Consider the following 17761-nt stretch of genomic DNA (forward strand, 5'->3'; position numbering starts at 1 on the left):
CCCAGCCAAAAAAAATAAAATCTGACTGCACTCATAGATTTCCACATCTCAGGCAATGATGGCTGCTCTATTCCCCCAGTTCCTCAGGCCCCAAACCTTGGAATTATCATGTGACCATCTCAAATCTGGTGGCTCTACCTTCAAAATATAGAGTTTAACCACTTCTCCCCACCTCCAATGCGACCACCTTCAACCAAGCCATCACTATCTCTTGTTGGACTGTCAGAAAGCCTCCTGACAGGTGCCCCTGCTTCTACGCCTGCCTCTCAGAGCCTACTGTCAACCCAGCAAGTGTGGTCCTTTTATGTGGATCCTGAGAAACTTAACAGAAGACAATGGGGGAGGGGAAGGAAAAAAAATAGGGAGGGAGCCAAACCATAAGAGACTCTTAAACTCTGAGAATAAACTGAGGATTGATGGGGGGCGGGAGGGAGGGGAGGGTGGGTGATGGACATTGAGGAGGGCACCTGTTGGGATGAGCCCTGTTTCCAATATGGAAACAAATGTGACAATAAATTTCATACTTAAAAAAAAAAAACAACTTAGGACAGATCATGTCAATTGTATGCACCAAGTTCCACAACGGCTCTCCATCTCTCATAATCAAAGCCAATGTTTTTCCACGGTGCACGAGACCCTACATCACGTACATTTGCAACAATCCCTCCTCCTGTGCACCTCTCTAAGCCCCTCCGACTATCCTGCCCTTCAGTAACTCTTCTCCAGCCGCCCTGACCTCCGTACTGCTCCTCACTCTATATATTATGTACTTACTATGTTTGCGGTCACCTTTCCCTCTATCCTGTTAGAATGCAAACAGAACATGTGCTCTACAGGGGCCTGAGTCTCTGTTTCGTCCACTGATGTATTCTAAGAGGCTAGCCGGTGTGAAGCACGTGATAGATGCTCAAGTCAAAAGCGCTCAAAAAGTGAATTTCTCGTCTCTTAGCAAACTATAAAGAGTTCAGCCACACGGCCGGATTCCTTAAAAATAGTCTGTACCATTCGTTCATCCATTTATCCATCCAATAATCATCCATTCAATGTAAGTTTCAGCAACAATAATGTGCTCTGCACAGGTAGTAAGGACAAAAATAAAAGGCTGAGGCTTTGTTTATGCACATGGCAGACAGACAAGAAACCACACAAATACGAGGCAACCTGTTAATGACTTTACAGAAGGAAACACCAGGTAGAAAAGGATCAGAGAAGAAAGCCATCTCACTGACCAGGGCTGGAGAGGGGGGGGCCATCAGGGAAGGCTTTCCAGAACATGTACCTCTTGGACTAAGTTTTGAAGGGGTTAATGAAAGAAGGTTGGTACAGACTGTGGAAGAAGAAGGGAGTAAGAGCCACTTTCAGCAGAGGACACAGCTTGCCATAACACAGGCAGCAGATGGGAACGCGAAGCCCCGGGGGGCCTCAGGCAAGCTCAGTGTAGCTAGAGTCCTGGAATTCAGGGGATACATGGAGGTGGGGAGGTCTTCTTACACTCCCGCTGCATAATTTGATTTAATCCTGTAGTTGGAGGGTAGCATTTCATGCTGCATTTCAGAAATACCTTGTAGCAAGCAGTGTGGTAAAATGGGGCCTTGAGGAAGACTATATAGATAGGTATAGAATTTTAGTTCAGAGTTAGAAACCCAGTAGAAATTGGCACAGTAAAGTGCAGCAAGAAGTGTAATTCTTTTTTTTTTTTTTAACGTTTATTTATTTTTAAGAGAGAGACAGAGCGTGAGTGGGGGAAGGGCCGAGAGAGGGGGAGACACAGAATCTGAAGCAGGCTCTGGGTTCCGAGCTGTCAGCACAGAGCCCGATGCGGGGCTCGAACCCACGAACCGTGAGATCATGACCTGAGCCAAAGTTGGACGCGTAACCGACCGAGCCACCCAGGAGCCCCAAGAACTGTAATTCTTGACTCAAAGAAACCTGACAAGGATCATTCTTATTATTAGCATTTACTGTTGTTGTTTTTTTTTTCCCCAGAAGACTCAAAAGAAGAGAACATTCAAGAAAGACGCTCGAAAAAATTCATAAACCAGATCCTGATTCAACTCCAAATCCCCAAAGGAGTGGAGCAAAGACTCAACAAAGGTCCATGAAGAAAACCACCGTGAAGGTCGCTCTCCAGTCAACAAGGAGCTCTCAAGAGTCCAAGAGAACTTGAGAGCTCACGTGCCAACTTGGCTCACATGCCAACAGAAATACCCGACCCACCCACCACCTTTCACTCGCACTCCCTCCCAAACATCCCCTGTTTTCCCATTCGGAAGATACCAATGCTCAACAGCCGCCTGGCATTCTAGAATTCCCATAATCCTCCCGGCACTCCAACAGCAAAACTGTTCCTTCTCCCTAAAGCGAGGGGGAGGGACCGCCTGAATCACAGGAACGGTTACCTCAACCAACCACTCTACTTTCAGAAGGCATAAAAGATCTTTCTCAATTGTCTTCTTTCACAACATGCCTTTGTGAGCCAAGCCCTAGATGTTAGTTTGGCTTGGAAGACCATTGTAGGCAACTGGAAACAACCCAGAACATCCCTGGCACTGATACAGAGCCGAACTTTCGTAGGTCCATAAACGCAATGAGGTTCTCTGTTTTCTGGTTTCAGTCCTAGGTTTTTTGTTAAGGAGGGATTTTCCATCTCCCTAAGTACTTCTTGCAGACGTCCATAAAAGAGAACTTGATTTCAGGCACAGAGAGGTTATTTCTCTTGTAGGGTAGCACTTGGAAATAGGAGGGGGAAACGAGAGGCAATCTAAAATGGGAAGAAAGCTAAATATGGCTCCGGGCACACAGATCAAGGGTCATCAAGTAGGTCAGGTGTGTGTGCTTCCGAACACGTGAATGTGCACATGTGTGTGTACGTTAGGCTGGACATACACAAAACTTGAGTATTTGATGTTATCTGTCTATATTCTCCGTTACAAAATTATCTTCACAATCAAGCTATAGGACTAAAAGTCACTTCTGAAGTGTTTTCAGAGATTTGTTGAATTTCTGGGACACCCAAGTGGCTTGGTGGGTGGTGCATTCAACTCCAGCTCGGGCCATGAACTCACTGCTCCTGAGTTCGAGCCCCACATCGGGCTCTGTGCTGGCAGCTCAGAGCCTGGAGCCTGCTTCGGATTCTGTCTCTCCCTCTCTTTCTGCCCCTCCCCCAATCATGCTTTGTCTCTCTCTCTCAAAAATGAATAAACGTTAAAAAAATTCAAAATGTCTAACGTAGGGACATGTCACCATGAAACGTGAAGTCTAAGCACAAATTCGAAAATGTATTGAAAGGCAAGTTTTCCTTTTGGGGTCCTTTCATTCAGCATTGATTTTCTATGAGGTGAAGCTAAAAAAAATAATAAAGTTTCTCAGAGATTGCTCAATTGTTCTGAATTTAAATGTCTGCCCTCTGGGGAGAATTCTTGTAGAGAAAGAAGGCAAGCTTGTTATTAGGCAATAAAAGGTTTTGGATCCTCCTTTGAATCCTGCTTACTTTTCCTCTAAAAAAAGATACATTTTCCCCCATTCAGTAGGTTGCCTCGTCATTTTGTTGACAGCTTCCTTTGCTGTGCAAAAAGCTTTTTATTTTGGTATGGTCCTGACAGTTTATTTTTGCTTTTGTTTCTCTTGCCTGAGGAGACACATAAAAATGTTCCTATGGCCGATGTCAAAGAGATCACTGCCTATGGGGCCTTCTGGCAGTTTTGTGGTTTGCAAATGATGTACCTGGTAAGGGTTAATATCCAAAATAAATAAAGAACTCATACAATGCGACACCAAAATAACATACAATCGGATTTAAAAATGGGCAAAGGACCTGAATAGATATCTTCCCCCAGCTGACATAGAGATGGCCAAACAACGCGATGGCCAAAAGATGCTCAACATCACTAATTATCAGGGAAGAGTAAACCAACACCATGAGGAGGTATCACCTCAACAGAATGGCTCCACTCAAAAAGACAAGAAATAATGTCGGTGAGGATGTGGAGAAAAAGGAACCCGTGAGCGCTGTTGCTGGGAATGCAAACTGGTGCAGTCATTGTGGAAAACAGTATGGAAGTTCCTCAAAAATCTTAAATGAGAATTATAATCCAGGGTTTCCCCTACTGTGTAGCTACCCCAAGAAAGCAAAAACACTAATTCAAAAGAATATACGTACCCCCGTGTTTATTGCCGCATTATTTACAAAAGTCAAGAGGTGGAAACAACTCAAGTATCTGTCGACAGAAGAACGGGTGAGGGCGACGTGGTGTGTACAATGGAATATTACTCCGCCATAAAAATGAAGGAGATCTTGCATTTGCAACAACATGGATGGACCTAGAGGGTATAAGACTAAGTGAAATAAGCCAGAGACAAATAACATATGATTTCGCTATGTGTTATTTAAGAAAGAAAACACACAAAGAAACCAACACAAAAACCAGACTCTTAAATACAAAGAACTGATGGCTCCCAGGAAGGCGGTGGGTGGGGGATGGGTGAAACAGGTAAAAGGGATTAAGAGCACGCTAATCTCGAAGAGCACTAATATATAGAATGGTTGAATCATTATATTGTATCCCTGAAACTACTATAGCACTGTGTGTTAATTATATTTCAATTTACAAAAGGAAAAAATACACCTTTCTAACCTACAGGGCTAATTTGGGGGGCGGGGCATCAAAATGGTCTTGTTTTTGTTGACCTAGGAATGATAATCTAAGGACAACCAAGGATACTGTATAAATCAAATATAACAAAGCATATATATATATATATATATGAGAGCGTATATACAAATATGTGTGTGTGTGTTTAAGGAAACAGTCTAAAATTTATTTTGGTTTGGGGTTTCCTATTTCAAATAGCAAATCAGTTAAGAAATATGTAAATCCTAATTTCTTTCTATACTAATTTACTTTTAACTATTACTAAAGAAAACAATTCTGAGTGTCCTCTACTATGATAACAACGTCTAAAGCCATCATTTTACATCAACATATCATTTGATTCAACATACAAGGGACAGCACTAGCCAGCTGGAAACGTACTTTATCTCAAGTAAGGAAAAATTCTGTACATAGGAAAAAAACAAAAAAAAACACCTAAATTCAAAAGGAAAAAAAAAAGGAATATAGGCTTGAAAAAATGTACTTGTTTTTCTCATCTCATGTATGAAACATACATACAAAGCACTGGAAATAGTGTCTAGGGGCTCAATTTAGCATTCAATAAATGAGTGCTAATTCTTATTAATTATCATTACAGGCAATGGCTCATGTTAGCAGGCCATCTTCCATTTTCCCACTGGGGAAGGCAAGCAGTACCAAAGGGATCACAATCTTGCGAAAATCTTCGCTGTAAAGGATGCTACTAGCCCTATTTCCCAGGGGTGGGGAATACACTGAAAAAACTGCTCAAGATTTCTCAAATCCAGAAGCAAGAGAAGGTAATTACAGAGGATCAGTGTTTCTGATCCGTCAAGGAAGGGCTATCGCCTAAAAAAGAGAGATAAGGTTTGTTCTGCCTTTTCCAGAGCCACGGCCTTGAATTGAACGGTGAAAGTTACAAAGGAACATGGTGGTTACAAGAAAGACTCTCCAACATGGAAAACACTCAGCTCATAAAAGGATGGGATGCCCTGAATAGAGAGCATACTGTTACCGGTGTGAATGCAGGAGTTTCACCAGGCAAGGGTGATCAAGAAAAGCTTCCTTGGCACATCCTCTCTAGATGACAATCAGGACAACCACCATAAACACGGGGATAATGACAGCTGACACTTCTAAAGAAACTGCCCAGCACTGCTCCACTTTAGATATACGGACCCGTTTAATCCTCACCACGGCCACTAGGCTCCACAGCCTGTGCTCTTAACCTCGACTATATGCTGCCTACCCCCCACATTTAGAAACCTGAGCGCTAACCTCTCTTCCTCATTTGTTTATTTTTTTTTTAACGTTTATTTATTTTTGAGACAGAGAGAGACAGAACATGAATGGGGGAGGGTCAGAGAGAGAGAAGGAGACACAGAATCTGAAACGGGCTCCAGGCTCTGAGCTGTCAGCACAGAGCCCAACGCGGGGCTCGAACTCACGAACCGCGAGATCATGACCTGAGCCGAAGTCGGAAGCCCAACCGACTGAGCCACCCAGGCGCCCCCCTCTCTTCCTCATTTGTAAAACGAGGATAACAGCATTTATCTCAGATGATAGTGATAAGGAGTAAATGAAATAGATTTGTTTAGTACCTAGAATAGTGCCTGCCACATAGCAAGTACCTTATATACAATTTTGTGTGTGTGTATGTATATATATACACACACACACACATATATATTTATATGTGTATATATATATATGTGTATATATATATATATATATATATATATATATATATACATATACATACATGTATATATGTCATTTCAGCTTTTAAGAAAATTTTCTACTTGGATGCCAAGTTAGGGGAGGAATAAAGAACCGGCCTGGCTACAGTGAGCAATGTGACTTAAATGGTTTATTTATTTATTTTTCTAAGTGCAACTCAAGCCTTGCTGATTTAGGATCGATTCTCTAACAAAACAAAACGAGCCGTGAAAAATACGGGCAAAGCTGAAGCGAGAGTTCTGCAGTGAGGTCCGATTCTCTGTGTGCACTGCCATGGCTGATCGTAAGCAAGGCCGTGAAGAGGGGGGCCTCATCCATCACCCACTGCTGATTTCTCTTACCATCCTCAAGGCCCCGGCCAGCAATTCAGCTACACTTTTAGCAGAAGCTTTAATTGCTTCAAACACTGGACTCAACCCAGATCTACTTAACCAATGCCCAAACCTAGGTCAATCCAACTCATTTCTTTTGCACCTGCCATCCAACTGCAACCAGCCATCCAATGTGGCCTCATAAACCTTCCTCTTGACCTTAAGTCACTGCTTTATGGAATTTCACAGAGGCAACATTAAATCTTTCCTTTGCTCAAGCTTCTGAATCTACTCCCGCCCGCCCCTGAATATCCTAGACTACCTGATAATTGGAAAAAAAGAAGCAACCAGATACAAGTTCTTTCTACTTTTCAGATACCTTCTTCCCCACCCATAAACTTCTGCAAGAGCAAATCAATTCGGCAGGTACTGGTATCTTTGCCTAGCCTTTCTGCTCTTCTTTCTGCCTTCAGACCTCCTTTCTCAGGCCAACCCCTTCTTCTATTTGCTGATGCTACTCAGGAAATAGAAGTTACATCTTCCTTGGTTTGTTATTCTGACAACTATTCCCGTCTCCCACCTCTCTCTTGGATCTTCAAACGTTTCCTACTCCTCTATAAACATGGCTATACAAAAAAAAAAAAAATCCCTAATTCTGTTTCCCTTATAAGCCTTGACACTCTCCCCCACCTTACTGCCAAATATCTAAGAGTGGTCTCTTGCTGTAGGAGTGTGACCTGTTGACCTAACGTAATAAACGTGAATCACTGGAACGCAACGTGATACAGATTATTCTTGATTATAAGCAATCTTTTAAGTATGTTTATAGGCTGGGACACCCAACATCTGCGTATTTGGTGACCGTTCATTATTTTTTCCATTTTCCTTGTTTTTCACAAATATAATAAAGGGAACTATACCACAGACGTTTCTTACATAAGACTGAACTTTAACTAAATGTTGATAGGTGCTTTGGGACTTCGAGCACAAAGTTTATAGCACAGCAATACTAATACCTTAAACATGTTTCTTTGAAGGATAATTCTTACATGAGCTAAGTCCTCACATTTTACAAAGTAATGACTAACGTTACAAACAAGAAGGTGATAATGTAAATGGTCTCTATAAACTCTTACAGCTACATCTGATTTAAAATTTACCAACCATATAGAAAAATAAGCTTAGAGAAATAAAGGTTTCCCTATACTTTCAGAAAAAACGATCTGACAAAAGGACCATAAAATAGCAGAGAAGATGCTGTCTTTAACAAGAAAGCAGGCCAGTGAGAATGGGGTACAGAAAACAAGGGGACAGAGCACCAAGGGTCAGATCCCTTAGGGCCTCCTAGGCCAGAATCAATACAATTTGGTACACGAGGAAGCAAATGAAAAGCTTTAAGCTAGGGGATGGAAGGATCACATGTGCAATTTTAAAAGGATTACTGTAGTTGCTTGCTGTATGGAGAACGAATGGATAGCCAACCAGAGTGAGTGGTGTAGGGACAAGTGGGAATTAGGAGGCTACTTTGGAAGTCTAAGAGGAAAATGATGGAAGCCTAGGTCAGGGTGGCAGTTTAGAACAAGACAAGGTGACAGATTCTGGAAGAGAAAATCAGTTAAGACTTGGTGAAGACAGGAGGAAAGAAAGGAAAAGAGATGTCAATGACATGTTGGTTTCCTGAATTTATATACAGATATACGTGGAAATGAGGAGTAAAACACCTTATACAATATATACTGAATTAACAGAAATTACCTAGGGGAAGGGAAGATGAATTTTACATAGTAAACGGCAGACTTTCATTTTTTTACTCCACAGATAACTGCATTGTTTAAATATTTTTATAATCAGCAGGTATACATTCTTTCATAGTTAAAATTAACAGGCAATAAAAAGAACCAAAGCATTTGCCTGGCTGAAAAGGATAGGAATGGCATTTTAAAGAGAAGGAACAATCCATCCAAAGGCACGAACACATGAAAGTACATGGCATATTTAAGGACCATCAAGTAGTCTAGTGTTTGCAGAGTGAGAAGGATGTGTATTGGGATAGGATAAGCAGAGTTGTACAGTGGTTTTCCAGGATGGCCAGTTCATGAAGGACCTTATTACATGCCAGGCTAGAGAAAGCATTCCCTAAACTGTGGGAAATGGGGAAGCAAAGGAAGTTTTCAAGCAGGAAGGTGAAAACAAAGCAAGTTTTCTACTTGACAAAGATCACTTCAGAGGCCGTGTGGCGACTGGGTCAAAAGGAGGGTGAGAAAATGGGTGAGGAGACCACCTTAGGCTGGAACATAAGCTCAATCAGAGGCAAAAGAAATAGAGAAGAGGAGAGGCTGGAGATTCATTTCAGTAGACAGAACTTAAGTGATTAAGCTGGATGTGACAGGAAAAAGGGAAAGTCAAAAGTGCTTCTCATGGTTTCTAGTTTAGAAAATCCGAGAGTGAGGACATCAATTTAGGTAATTCAAGAACAGGTTCAATGAGAAGATGATAAATTCTGTTTTGGAGATGCTGAGGTTAAAGTACCTCTGGAAGCAGGTTAAGTACCCAACAGGAAGTTGGATATATAGGTTTGAATTTGAGGAACAAGATCAAGACTGAAGCATGTGAACTATTACCCAGAACAGAGAATTTTAAGCCTATATAAACAATCTTACCCTTGACATAATTTCACTGAATTCTTAAGGCAACTTTCAAAAGTTGACCAGTTCCATTTATTCTCATAGCTGTAAAAATTCCACACAATTGTTAAAAGTCTCTGTAAGCAGTTAACTTAAAGAAAGTCGGAGCTTTTTGTATTGGTCTCTCTTTTATTTTTTCCCCTTCCCCTTTTGCTGCCATTCTTTCTATCTCTCCAGTAAAGGAAGATATAGGAAGTATAATATAGAAACGTTTGTTATTAAATATTTCCGTATTTTCTTAGTTGTAACAAGGCAAGGAAAAGAACATTTCAGAACTCTACTTAAACGAAACCTAAGTTAAGCAATGATTTACCTACGTGACTCTCCACTGATTTTTCTCTTGCACATCACTGACCCTGAATCAATCGGCAATCCCAAGGCAGTCGGCTCCAGCTACAGCTTTAACTAGAGGTTTCTGACATGACTCCACAGTTCTGTGGTTGCTGTCAGAAATCCAAGTTACACTGTACCTTTGTCTAACCGATGATGCCCTAGTTCGTTGGGAGGTTGGGGGGGGAAGGACCTGTTGGCAAGGAAACAGCTGCTTCCCTCCTGAGCCAGGGAAAACCCGGAAGGTGACAGATGGGCAGGACAGAAAGGTGGCCAAAAGTTGCTCTGGCTCCTTGGTGGCAAGGATTTTCACTGAGGCACAATTGGATATTTTAAAGCGTGTCAATCAATGAGAGACTTTTATCTGCCTGGGGGCCCTGGTGAAGTCCAACAGAGCTTCCCACGTTTTCTATGTTTGAAAAACTTTTAAGTTTGCAGTGGTACAAAGAACCTGGTCTCAGCCTATGTACAGTGGGCTGAGACTGCAAGGCACTGGCCCGTGTCACTTCAGGATTATACCCGAGAGAATGCACTTTCTGGTCTAAAAAAAAAAAAAAATTTTTTTTTAACTTTTCTGTAGCGACATTTGCATGACTAATTAGAATTTCCATTAAAATTTCATTAGAAAATGCTTTTCTTAAATGTTTACTATTTTATAATTTTAAAAGACTTGTTGCAAGCTTTTATATTTTGCTCATCATTCCCCCTCCCAGCCACTTATGTACCCAGAAAAGTAAATATGCAAGGACTCCTGGGTAAAAGAGACAACCACTGGGTTGATGTGTTATAACTAACATTCTTTTTAAAAAACTGCTGTAAATACGTAAGTTATTCTTCAAATAGAAATCAGCAATCACTGAAAAGTAATATTAAAAATTAGTGTGGGCATGAAATATGGAATTCTAAAACATCAGTTTACTATGCTGATTAATTCAACATTTATATTTGCATCAGAACTTAATAATCCCATAAATAAATAGAGCTCTCAATTATTTTAAAAAATCAAGGGATAACATATGTATTTAAACATATTAGCAGCATAAAGACGTATGCTTCAACACACTTATTGGGAAAACGTCTGAAAATATTACTACACTGAATTCAAGGGCATCCCGCAGGAACCTGACATAAAAGTTCTCTAGAATAACAACATTTCAGGAAATTCCAAAAAAAGGAAAAGGGTCAGATAGGAAAGAGCCTCAAATTAACTGACAAAGTTCAGTGCTTGCTCCAACTTGATTTTTCTCTCCATTGCAAAAAAAACACACCCCGAGTCTCAGATGGGTGGGTGAATCACTTAGATGAAAGTTCATCTACTGGAATAAATGGAGAGGCCGCTTGGGCAGGCGACACAGGAGAGTCGGTGGTAGTGCTGACTTTCGCTGGTGAGTTACAAGAAGATCCGGCACTGCTACTGTTTCCATCAAGGGTATCGGAAGATACACACACACCGGGATCTGACAGCTGTGCAACGTCAGAAGAAAGCATGTTGGTGATGCCCTGGAAAAATCTCTTTGGCTGATACTCAGTTTCCATTTCACATTTTCTTTTCAATGGTCCAAGAACGCTTGGTCTAATGCAGTTGATGGGACTCTGGCTTCTCCGGGTGGTAAATCGAGTCGTTGGGCTGGGAATTGGACTTGGAGGCAATCCATTGCTACTCACAAAACTTTGCAAGGATGGTGAGAAACACTGCTTCCCGATCCCCCGGGTGGGTGACGGTGCTGGTGACACCGGAATGAAATCGATGCGCTTCGGGGAGGCGGACTTCTCCACATCGTTGTCACTCAGGCTGAAACTTTCCTCCCAGGAGTGGCTTATCTGCATTGCGTTCTGCACCTCGCGCTCGTGGACCGTCTCTCGGTTGATCAAGTCCATGCCTTCCTCCTGTTTGATCTGGTGCAGGCGGCTGCTGTGCATGCGGACGGGGGAGGCCGGCAGCAGCAGGCCGTGGCGGTTCGGGAACGTTGTGCTGTTCCGCCTGGCGCTCGGCGCCTCGGCCTGGAACACCGGCGAAGTGTCACTGAGGCCGTGGATCAGGGGGGCGCTGTTAGACCTCCTGAGGCCCCCGCCGGCGCTAGTGCCGCCGCCCTCCGCCGGGCTCCCGCCAGTACCCGGAGGCAGCTCCAGGTCTAGCTCCATCTTCTCCTGAGCCATGTCGGGGGCAGGGAGGCGGGGGCGGCGCTCAGAGACCTAGGACTCCCATTCCCCGCAGTCCAGGGCCAGGGCCGCCGCCGCCGCTGCCGCCGCAAATCTGTCAGCGGGCTCGTCCTTTTGCGCATGCGTGCCCTTTCGCGCAGGCGCGGTGAGATTCCTCTCCCCGCGGCGCCGGCTTAACGCGTAACAGCCTCAGCGCAGCCCTCGGGGGAGGGGCGAGGACCGGCCGGGCGACTATTCAGTACGTTTCTTCCGCAATTAGCTATTGAGCTGCGAGCTCGCGGCTACGCGTGTTTACAAGGCTACCGTATTCCAGAGTGTGCGCTTATAAAACCAGAGCACTGAAAGAGACGTCGTGGATGATAGGGGGCTGCATGAGGGGGAGTGGAGCTTGGCCTCACCAGGGAGGGCTTCCCCGAGGAAGGGACAATATCCTGAGTTCCGAAGGAGACAACATGGGTGGTGGGTAGTGAACCCGTCCAGGAAGCCGTACCAGCTTGGTGGCAGGCGGGAACCAGGAGGGGAGGGAGGGAGCGTGGGCTGCGGTGGAGACTGAGGGCTGGCCTCACAGGACGTAGCGGACCAGGGCGGATTGTGGCCTTTATCCCGAGAACAATGGAAAACTTCGGTTTTCAAATATCAAGCAAGGGTACGGCAACGACTGCAAAGCTCGCCGGCTGCTGTCTGCAGTCCGGATGGCTGGGAGGTTAGAATCTACAGGAAAAAGACCGGAGGGGAGGCAGTCCTCTAGGCCACAGAAGATGGTATTTGCAGTAAGGTGTTAGTGTGAGAGAGGAGATGGAGAGAATGGTAAATTGGAGAGCCATTTAGGTCAGGGGAAGAAACCAGTGTGTCGTTATACTGTTTCACGGTCCTATTTCTAGCACGAGCATGTGTGCCCAGTAATCTTCATTCAGTAGGAGAGATTAAACGAAGGGAAAGTTTTCACACTGGAAAACTACAAACACAATCCTTCGCTTAATATGAACTGTGATAGCTCCTTAAAAATGGGTTTATACTTATTCCTTCATGTATTTTTATTTTGCATTCTTACTATGTACGAAGCACTGCTAGGAAAAAGGCCCTACTATGAAGGCGTTTCATTTCTACTGAAGACAGAGAGAGATAAATAAGCTATTTTCAGATAGTGGTAAACCTCAGGAAAACACAGGATGGTGTGATAAGGCACTAGCGGGAGGGGGGCAATTAGAGCGGAGATCTAAATCCAAGAAACAAGTTGCGTCCACATCTGGGGGATGAATATTCTAAGCACAGAAAGCAGCAAAGCCCAAGGCAGACGTGAGTTTGGGGAGCTGGCAGGAAAAGAGAAAACGGCAGCTGAAGCACAAGAGGGAGAGTGGTGGGAGGACATACAAGAGTTTGGATCTCATCCTAAGTACAATGAAAAGCCACCAGGGACTTTAAAGCAGAAGAGTGCTATTATCTGGTTGAGGTTTTAAATATCGCTTTGGCTCGGTGGGAATGAGGCTGAAAGGGGGCAAGAGTGGAAGCAGAAAGGCAGCAGAGGGATGGAACCAAGATCCGTTTTGGAAGTAGAACCAAAAGGATAGGCAGATAGATTAGATGTAGATGATGAAAGGAACAGACAATTCAAAGGCAACCCACAGGTTTCTTACACTGATAGATGGTAGTATCATTCATTTACGGAGATAAGGAGGGAGTGTGTTTCAAAAAGTGGAAATTAAGAGTTCCGTTTTGGTCAATTTGAATTGCAGGTGGCTATCAGATATCCATGTGGCTATCTGAACTGAAAGGAAGCTTAGAGATTTTTGTTCATCCTTCTCTTTCTGCGGCTGAAGAATGTAAGGTCCAGAGAGGCTAAGTGACATACTAGCCATCACACAGCTTATTTCGTAATGGGAACCAGTACTAGAATCCAGGGCTTCTGGTTCCTAGTCCATGCCTTTTTCTCCACTGTATCTCAAAATGCTTGTATTTTGAGTTCCCTATAACATACAGGTCCTAATGATACAATAATGTTGGCTACTCATGCCTGTAATTGTATAGAAACTGACTTAAGCTTCCCAAGTGTCAGACACTATTCAGACTGCTTCACATGTAGTCCCTTGCTTAGTCCTCACCACAACCCTAGCAAGGAGGTATTGTTGTCCTCATTTTGCAAGGGTAATCGAGATGCAGAAATTAAGCAACATCCTCAGGATGACAGTACACAGAAGCATCTGGCTTTTCTGGCTCCAGAGCTGGGGTACCACACTGACTCCTCCAAGTGCAGTGATGTTTTAGGACTGAGACAAGCCACTTCCAATTGTGAGCTCTGTGAAGACAACAGGACCCAAGACAGGGTAACAGAGTGAAGATGTTCTCATACAGAAGTGACAGCATGATAATAAAAATGGTGAATTTGCTCTACATGAAATACACGGAGAAGAACCATAATGGGGGCAAAGTTGGAAACGGAAGTCATGGGGAGAGAACCGGGGCTCTGAATGCCAGGCAAAAGGGCCCATATTTAACCTGTGAGGCAAAAGGAAACCACGAAAGGTTTCTGGCAAGAGGCAAGACAATGAGACCTACGCTTTGGGCCCTGCCAGGCAGCTCAAGGTTGGAGCCAGCTGGAAGGATGGAAGCGGAAAGAATCCACTCCTTGGACCTGCCGGGCACTCTCAACAGTCCACAGTCCCCCGTAATCCTCACTGCGATCCTACCAATTAGACACTGTTATGCTCATTCTGTAGAGGGACAACTGAGGTTCAAAAATTTCAAAATGCCCAAGAGGTACGTGGAAGAACCAGGATGGCCCAATCTGAATCAAGATGCCGCTTCAAACCCTGCATTGTTTTTGCTACCCTCTCCACGGAGTGGACAAGGGGAATCTGACGGCCAGCTGTGAGATGAAAAGGAGGGTCTAAACTCAAGTTGGGAATGGCAGAAACAGGATATGGGTTTGAAAGACAGGCAGGTAACAACAGTATCTGACCCCCTGTGTTTGTAGACTATGGAGAGAGATGTCACAGGTGACAAGTTTGAGCGTGAGTGGCTCAAAGAATGGTACAACATTAAATAAAAACAGGAGAGACGAGAGGAAGACCTTTCAGAAGGACACTGCTATTGGATAAATAGAAAAAAGCATTAACGACAGAACTTCCCAAGAGCCACGGCATATTGCTAATTTGCATATTATTAAAGTATTACTAACGTGGCTCAAATGTGCCAACACTGTGTTCATCCTTATCTGGACAAGTACAATAATCTTTACCAGTAAAGCAAAGAGATGGTGGTAAATGCACAAAATCGAACACCTGTGCCCTTTGGTTCCTGCCTGAATACACTTACCAGCTATCCTTACTCATTTCTTTGTTCCCATCCCTGTCTCTATAGTCCGTTCTCCAACCAGTGTTCAAGGTAATCCTCAAGGGAAGACTTGAGGAGAACCCTTCAGTGAGTTCTCATTCAGAGAAAAAGCCAATGTCCTTACAACGGTCTGTAGAACTCTATGTGATGTGGGTCTCTGCTGTCCCTCTGACCCCGCCTCCAAATACTGCCCCCCTCACTGCCTTTCCTCCAACTGCAGAGGTCCCTTACTGTCTTTCAGCCCACTAGGCAGGCTCCCCACTCCTCCTGGCTTACTCTTCTTCCAGTGGACGTCAATCCCTTCAGGTCTCGGCACAAATGTCATTGAGAGGCTTTCCCTGACCGTCCCTTATAAAAAGCAACAGCGGTGCCCAACGCCAAACCTACACTCATTCCCATACCCCTTACGTGGTCTGTATTTTCCTCTAGAGCACCAAATGACATATTTGCATATATTGTTTTCTTGCCTCTTGTCCTCGAGAAGATCAGCTCCACAACCACAAAAACAAGGTCTTCGCTTTATTTCCCGCTGTATGCCTAGTACCTAGAACAGGGCCTAGTACATAGGACTCAAGAGTAGTTGTGAATCCCTGTGTGAATGAATGATGAATGACTGAATGGCCTAGTACAGCTCCATTGAAATGGAAGAAAGTTCTATTATTTGAAACTCCAGCTTAGCAGCCTTTTCTACACAGAAAAGATAATGTTTATCTATTTTTGAGAGAGAGACAGAGCATGAGTGGGGGAGGAGCAGAGAGAGAGGGAGACACAGAATCCAAAGCAGGCTCCAGGCTCTGAGCTGTGAGCATACAGCCTTGAAGCGGGGCTCGAACTCAAGAACTGCAAGATCATGACCTGAGCCAAAGTCACATGCTCAACTGACTGAGCTACCCACGCACCCCTTTTTTACACTGATTCTGAGTACTTACTTGGACAATTTGTTTTCTTTTATCGACATTATTATTAAAGTGCCCTCCAGATCACACAGGTTGATCTCTTGAACTAACGGTTAGGTGAACTGAGAAACTGAAGCCCTAAGTTTCCATTCTTTTTCAATCATATGCTGATACACTCTTGATAGAATTCAAATGCTCAGTGCTGAGGACTCCAAGCAGTGTTTAATATATTTAGTTACTGCTTCCTCTCAAAGGGATAAATGAGAGAAAACAGCCGCCATAAAATGCAATTCAGCCCGCTGCAAATGAATAATGCCAGAGGCAGGATTCAGGAGACTGTCCCTGAGTCAATTCATCCTTCTGGTTTCACTCTGGTATGAATTAAATACTACACATACATAGTTGATATTCATGCTCACTCCTGAGTCATAAAAGCAGATTTCTATTCAATAGTTAAATTTTATTGTGATTAATATTGTATGTTCTTAAACTAACAGATAATTTCCTTTTAATTCCTAGGGGCAGCTTTTCACTATTAAGCCCCAAGCATATGGCAAGGCAAATACCTACCTCTGGATCCATACTGAATGAATTTAAAATACAAACGTGTGTGTGTACATGCTTTTATTTATTATTTTTTTATTTTTGGTGAGAGGGAGAGAGAGGGAAGGAGGAAGGGAGGGAGGAAGTGCATGTGAGTTGGGGAGAGGGACAAAAGGAGAGAGAGAATCCCAAGCAGGCTCTGTGGTCAGTGCAGAGCCATAAGCGGGGTTCGAGCCCACGAACTGTGAGATCATGGCCTGAGCCAAAGTCAAGAGTGGGACGCTCAATTGAATGAGCCACCCAGGTGCCCCTATATGTATACTCTTAGATGGAATGACAAATATCTCAACATCTACTAGCAAATATCTCAAATATCTCAACAGTTACTACATATATCTCAACAGTTACTAGCATCACTAACCCAGAAAAAAAATACTGCAGAGGAAAACTTGACTTTCAAAGTATAGAAACTCAGCAGTGTCCACTAGTTCAACAACTTAGGAAAAATGCTGGCAGTGTCTACCAGAAGGAAATATATGTATGCTCTGTGGTTGAGCAACTCCACTCCTGGGTATATACCCCAGAGAAATGCATGCTTACGTCTCCTAAAGACATGTACACGAATGTTCCTTGCATTATTATTTGTAAAAGCACCTAATTGGGAACAACCCACATGTCCATAAACGGTCGAATGGGTGAATCAAGTTATACAATGGAATTATTTATTTAACAGCATGAGTGAGTTACAGGATGATACCTCATGGAAGAAACCAAACACAAAGGAACAAATCCTCTGTGATTCCATTTTTACGACGTTCAAGAACAGCCCAAATCCATCTCTAGTGGTAGAAGGTCAACATATTGGTTACCTTTGGGACAACTGACGGAGAGGGGCACAAGGAAGTGTTCCATTTCCTGATATGGGTGCTGGTTACAGAGGTATATACACATGTGAAAATTCATTAAACTCAATACTTGAAATGTATACACTGTACCGTATAAGGAATCAGGAATCATCGACCTCAAAATGTTACCGATGCAGAGGAAGAGAATGGGAAGCTGAAATGTAAGTGGAGGGTGGAAGAGAGTAAGAATGTATTTCAATTGAAAGGAAGATATTCTGTTCACACACTAAG

The 17761-nt window shown here is 43.4% G+C and overlaps 2 protein-coding genes across 6 annotated transcripts in view; both read right to left on the reverse strand.

Annotated features, from left to right (window-relative positions):
• PIP5K1B (phosphatidylinositol-4-phosphate 5-kinase type 1 beta) overlaps nt 1-17761 on the reverse strand; it is a 313556-nt gene that overhangs the window by 220441 nt on the left and 75354 nt on the right. Inside the window, exon 1 of one of the 5 annotated variants that reach the window (XM_058695763.1) lies at nt 4160-4356. The exons of 1 other annotated variant lie outside the window; for it this stretch is intronic. In XM_058695763.1, the coding sequence (XP_058551746.1) occupies nt 4160-4312 (153 nt within the window). In that variant the 5' untranslated portion in view covers nt 4313-4356. Of the gene's footprint in view, nt 1-4159; nt 4369-17761 lie in introns of those variants that run through there. 3 more of the 5 variants (XM_058695762.1, XM_058695764.1, XM_058695761.1) reach the window with 3 other exon arrangements.
• PABIR1 (PP2A Aalpha (PPP2R1A) and B55A (PPP2R2A) interacting phosphatase regulator 1) lies at nt 8352-16547 on the reverse strand. Its single transcript, XM_058695770.1, has one exon. It carries the CDS (start codon nt 11851-11853, stop codon nt 10990-10992), a length of 864 nt encoding a protein of 287 aa, XP_058551753.1. The 5' UTR covers nt 11854-16547; the 3' UTR covers nt 8352-10989.

The sequence above is a fragment of the Neofelis nebulosa genome, chromosome 12 (assembly GCF_028018385.1).
Source record: "Neofelis nebulosa isolate mNeoNeb1 chromosome 12, mNeoNeb1.pri, whole genome shotgun sequence".
In the NCBI taxonomy this organism is placed as follows: domain Eukaryota; kingdom Metazoa; phylum Chordata; class Mammalia; order Carnivora; family Felidae; genus Neofelis; species Neofelis nebulosa.

Excerpts from the sequence above, each read along its gene's own strand:
- PABIR1 (XM_058695770.1), bottom strand. The coding sequence starts at position 11,853 with ATGGCTCAGGAGAAGATGGAGCTAGACCTGGAGCTGCCTCCGGGTACT.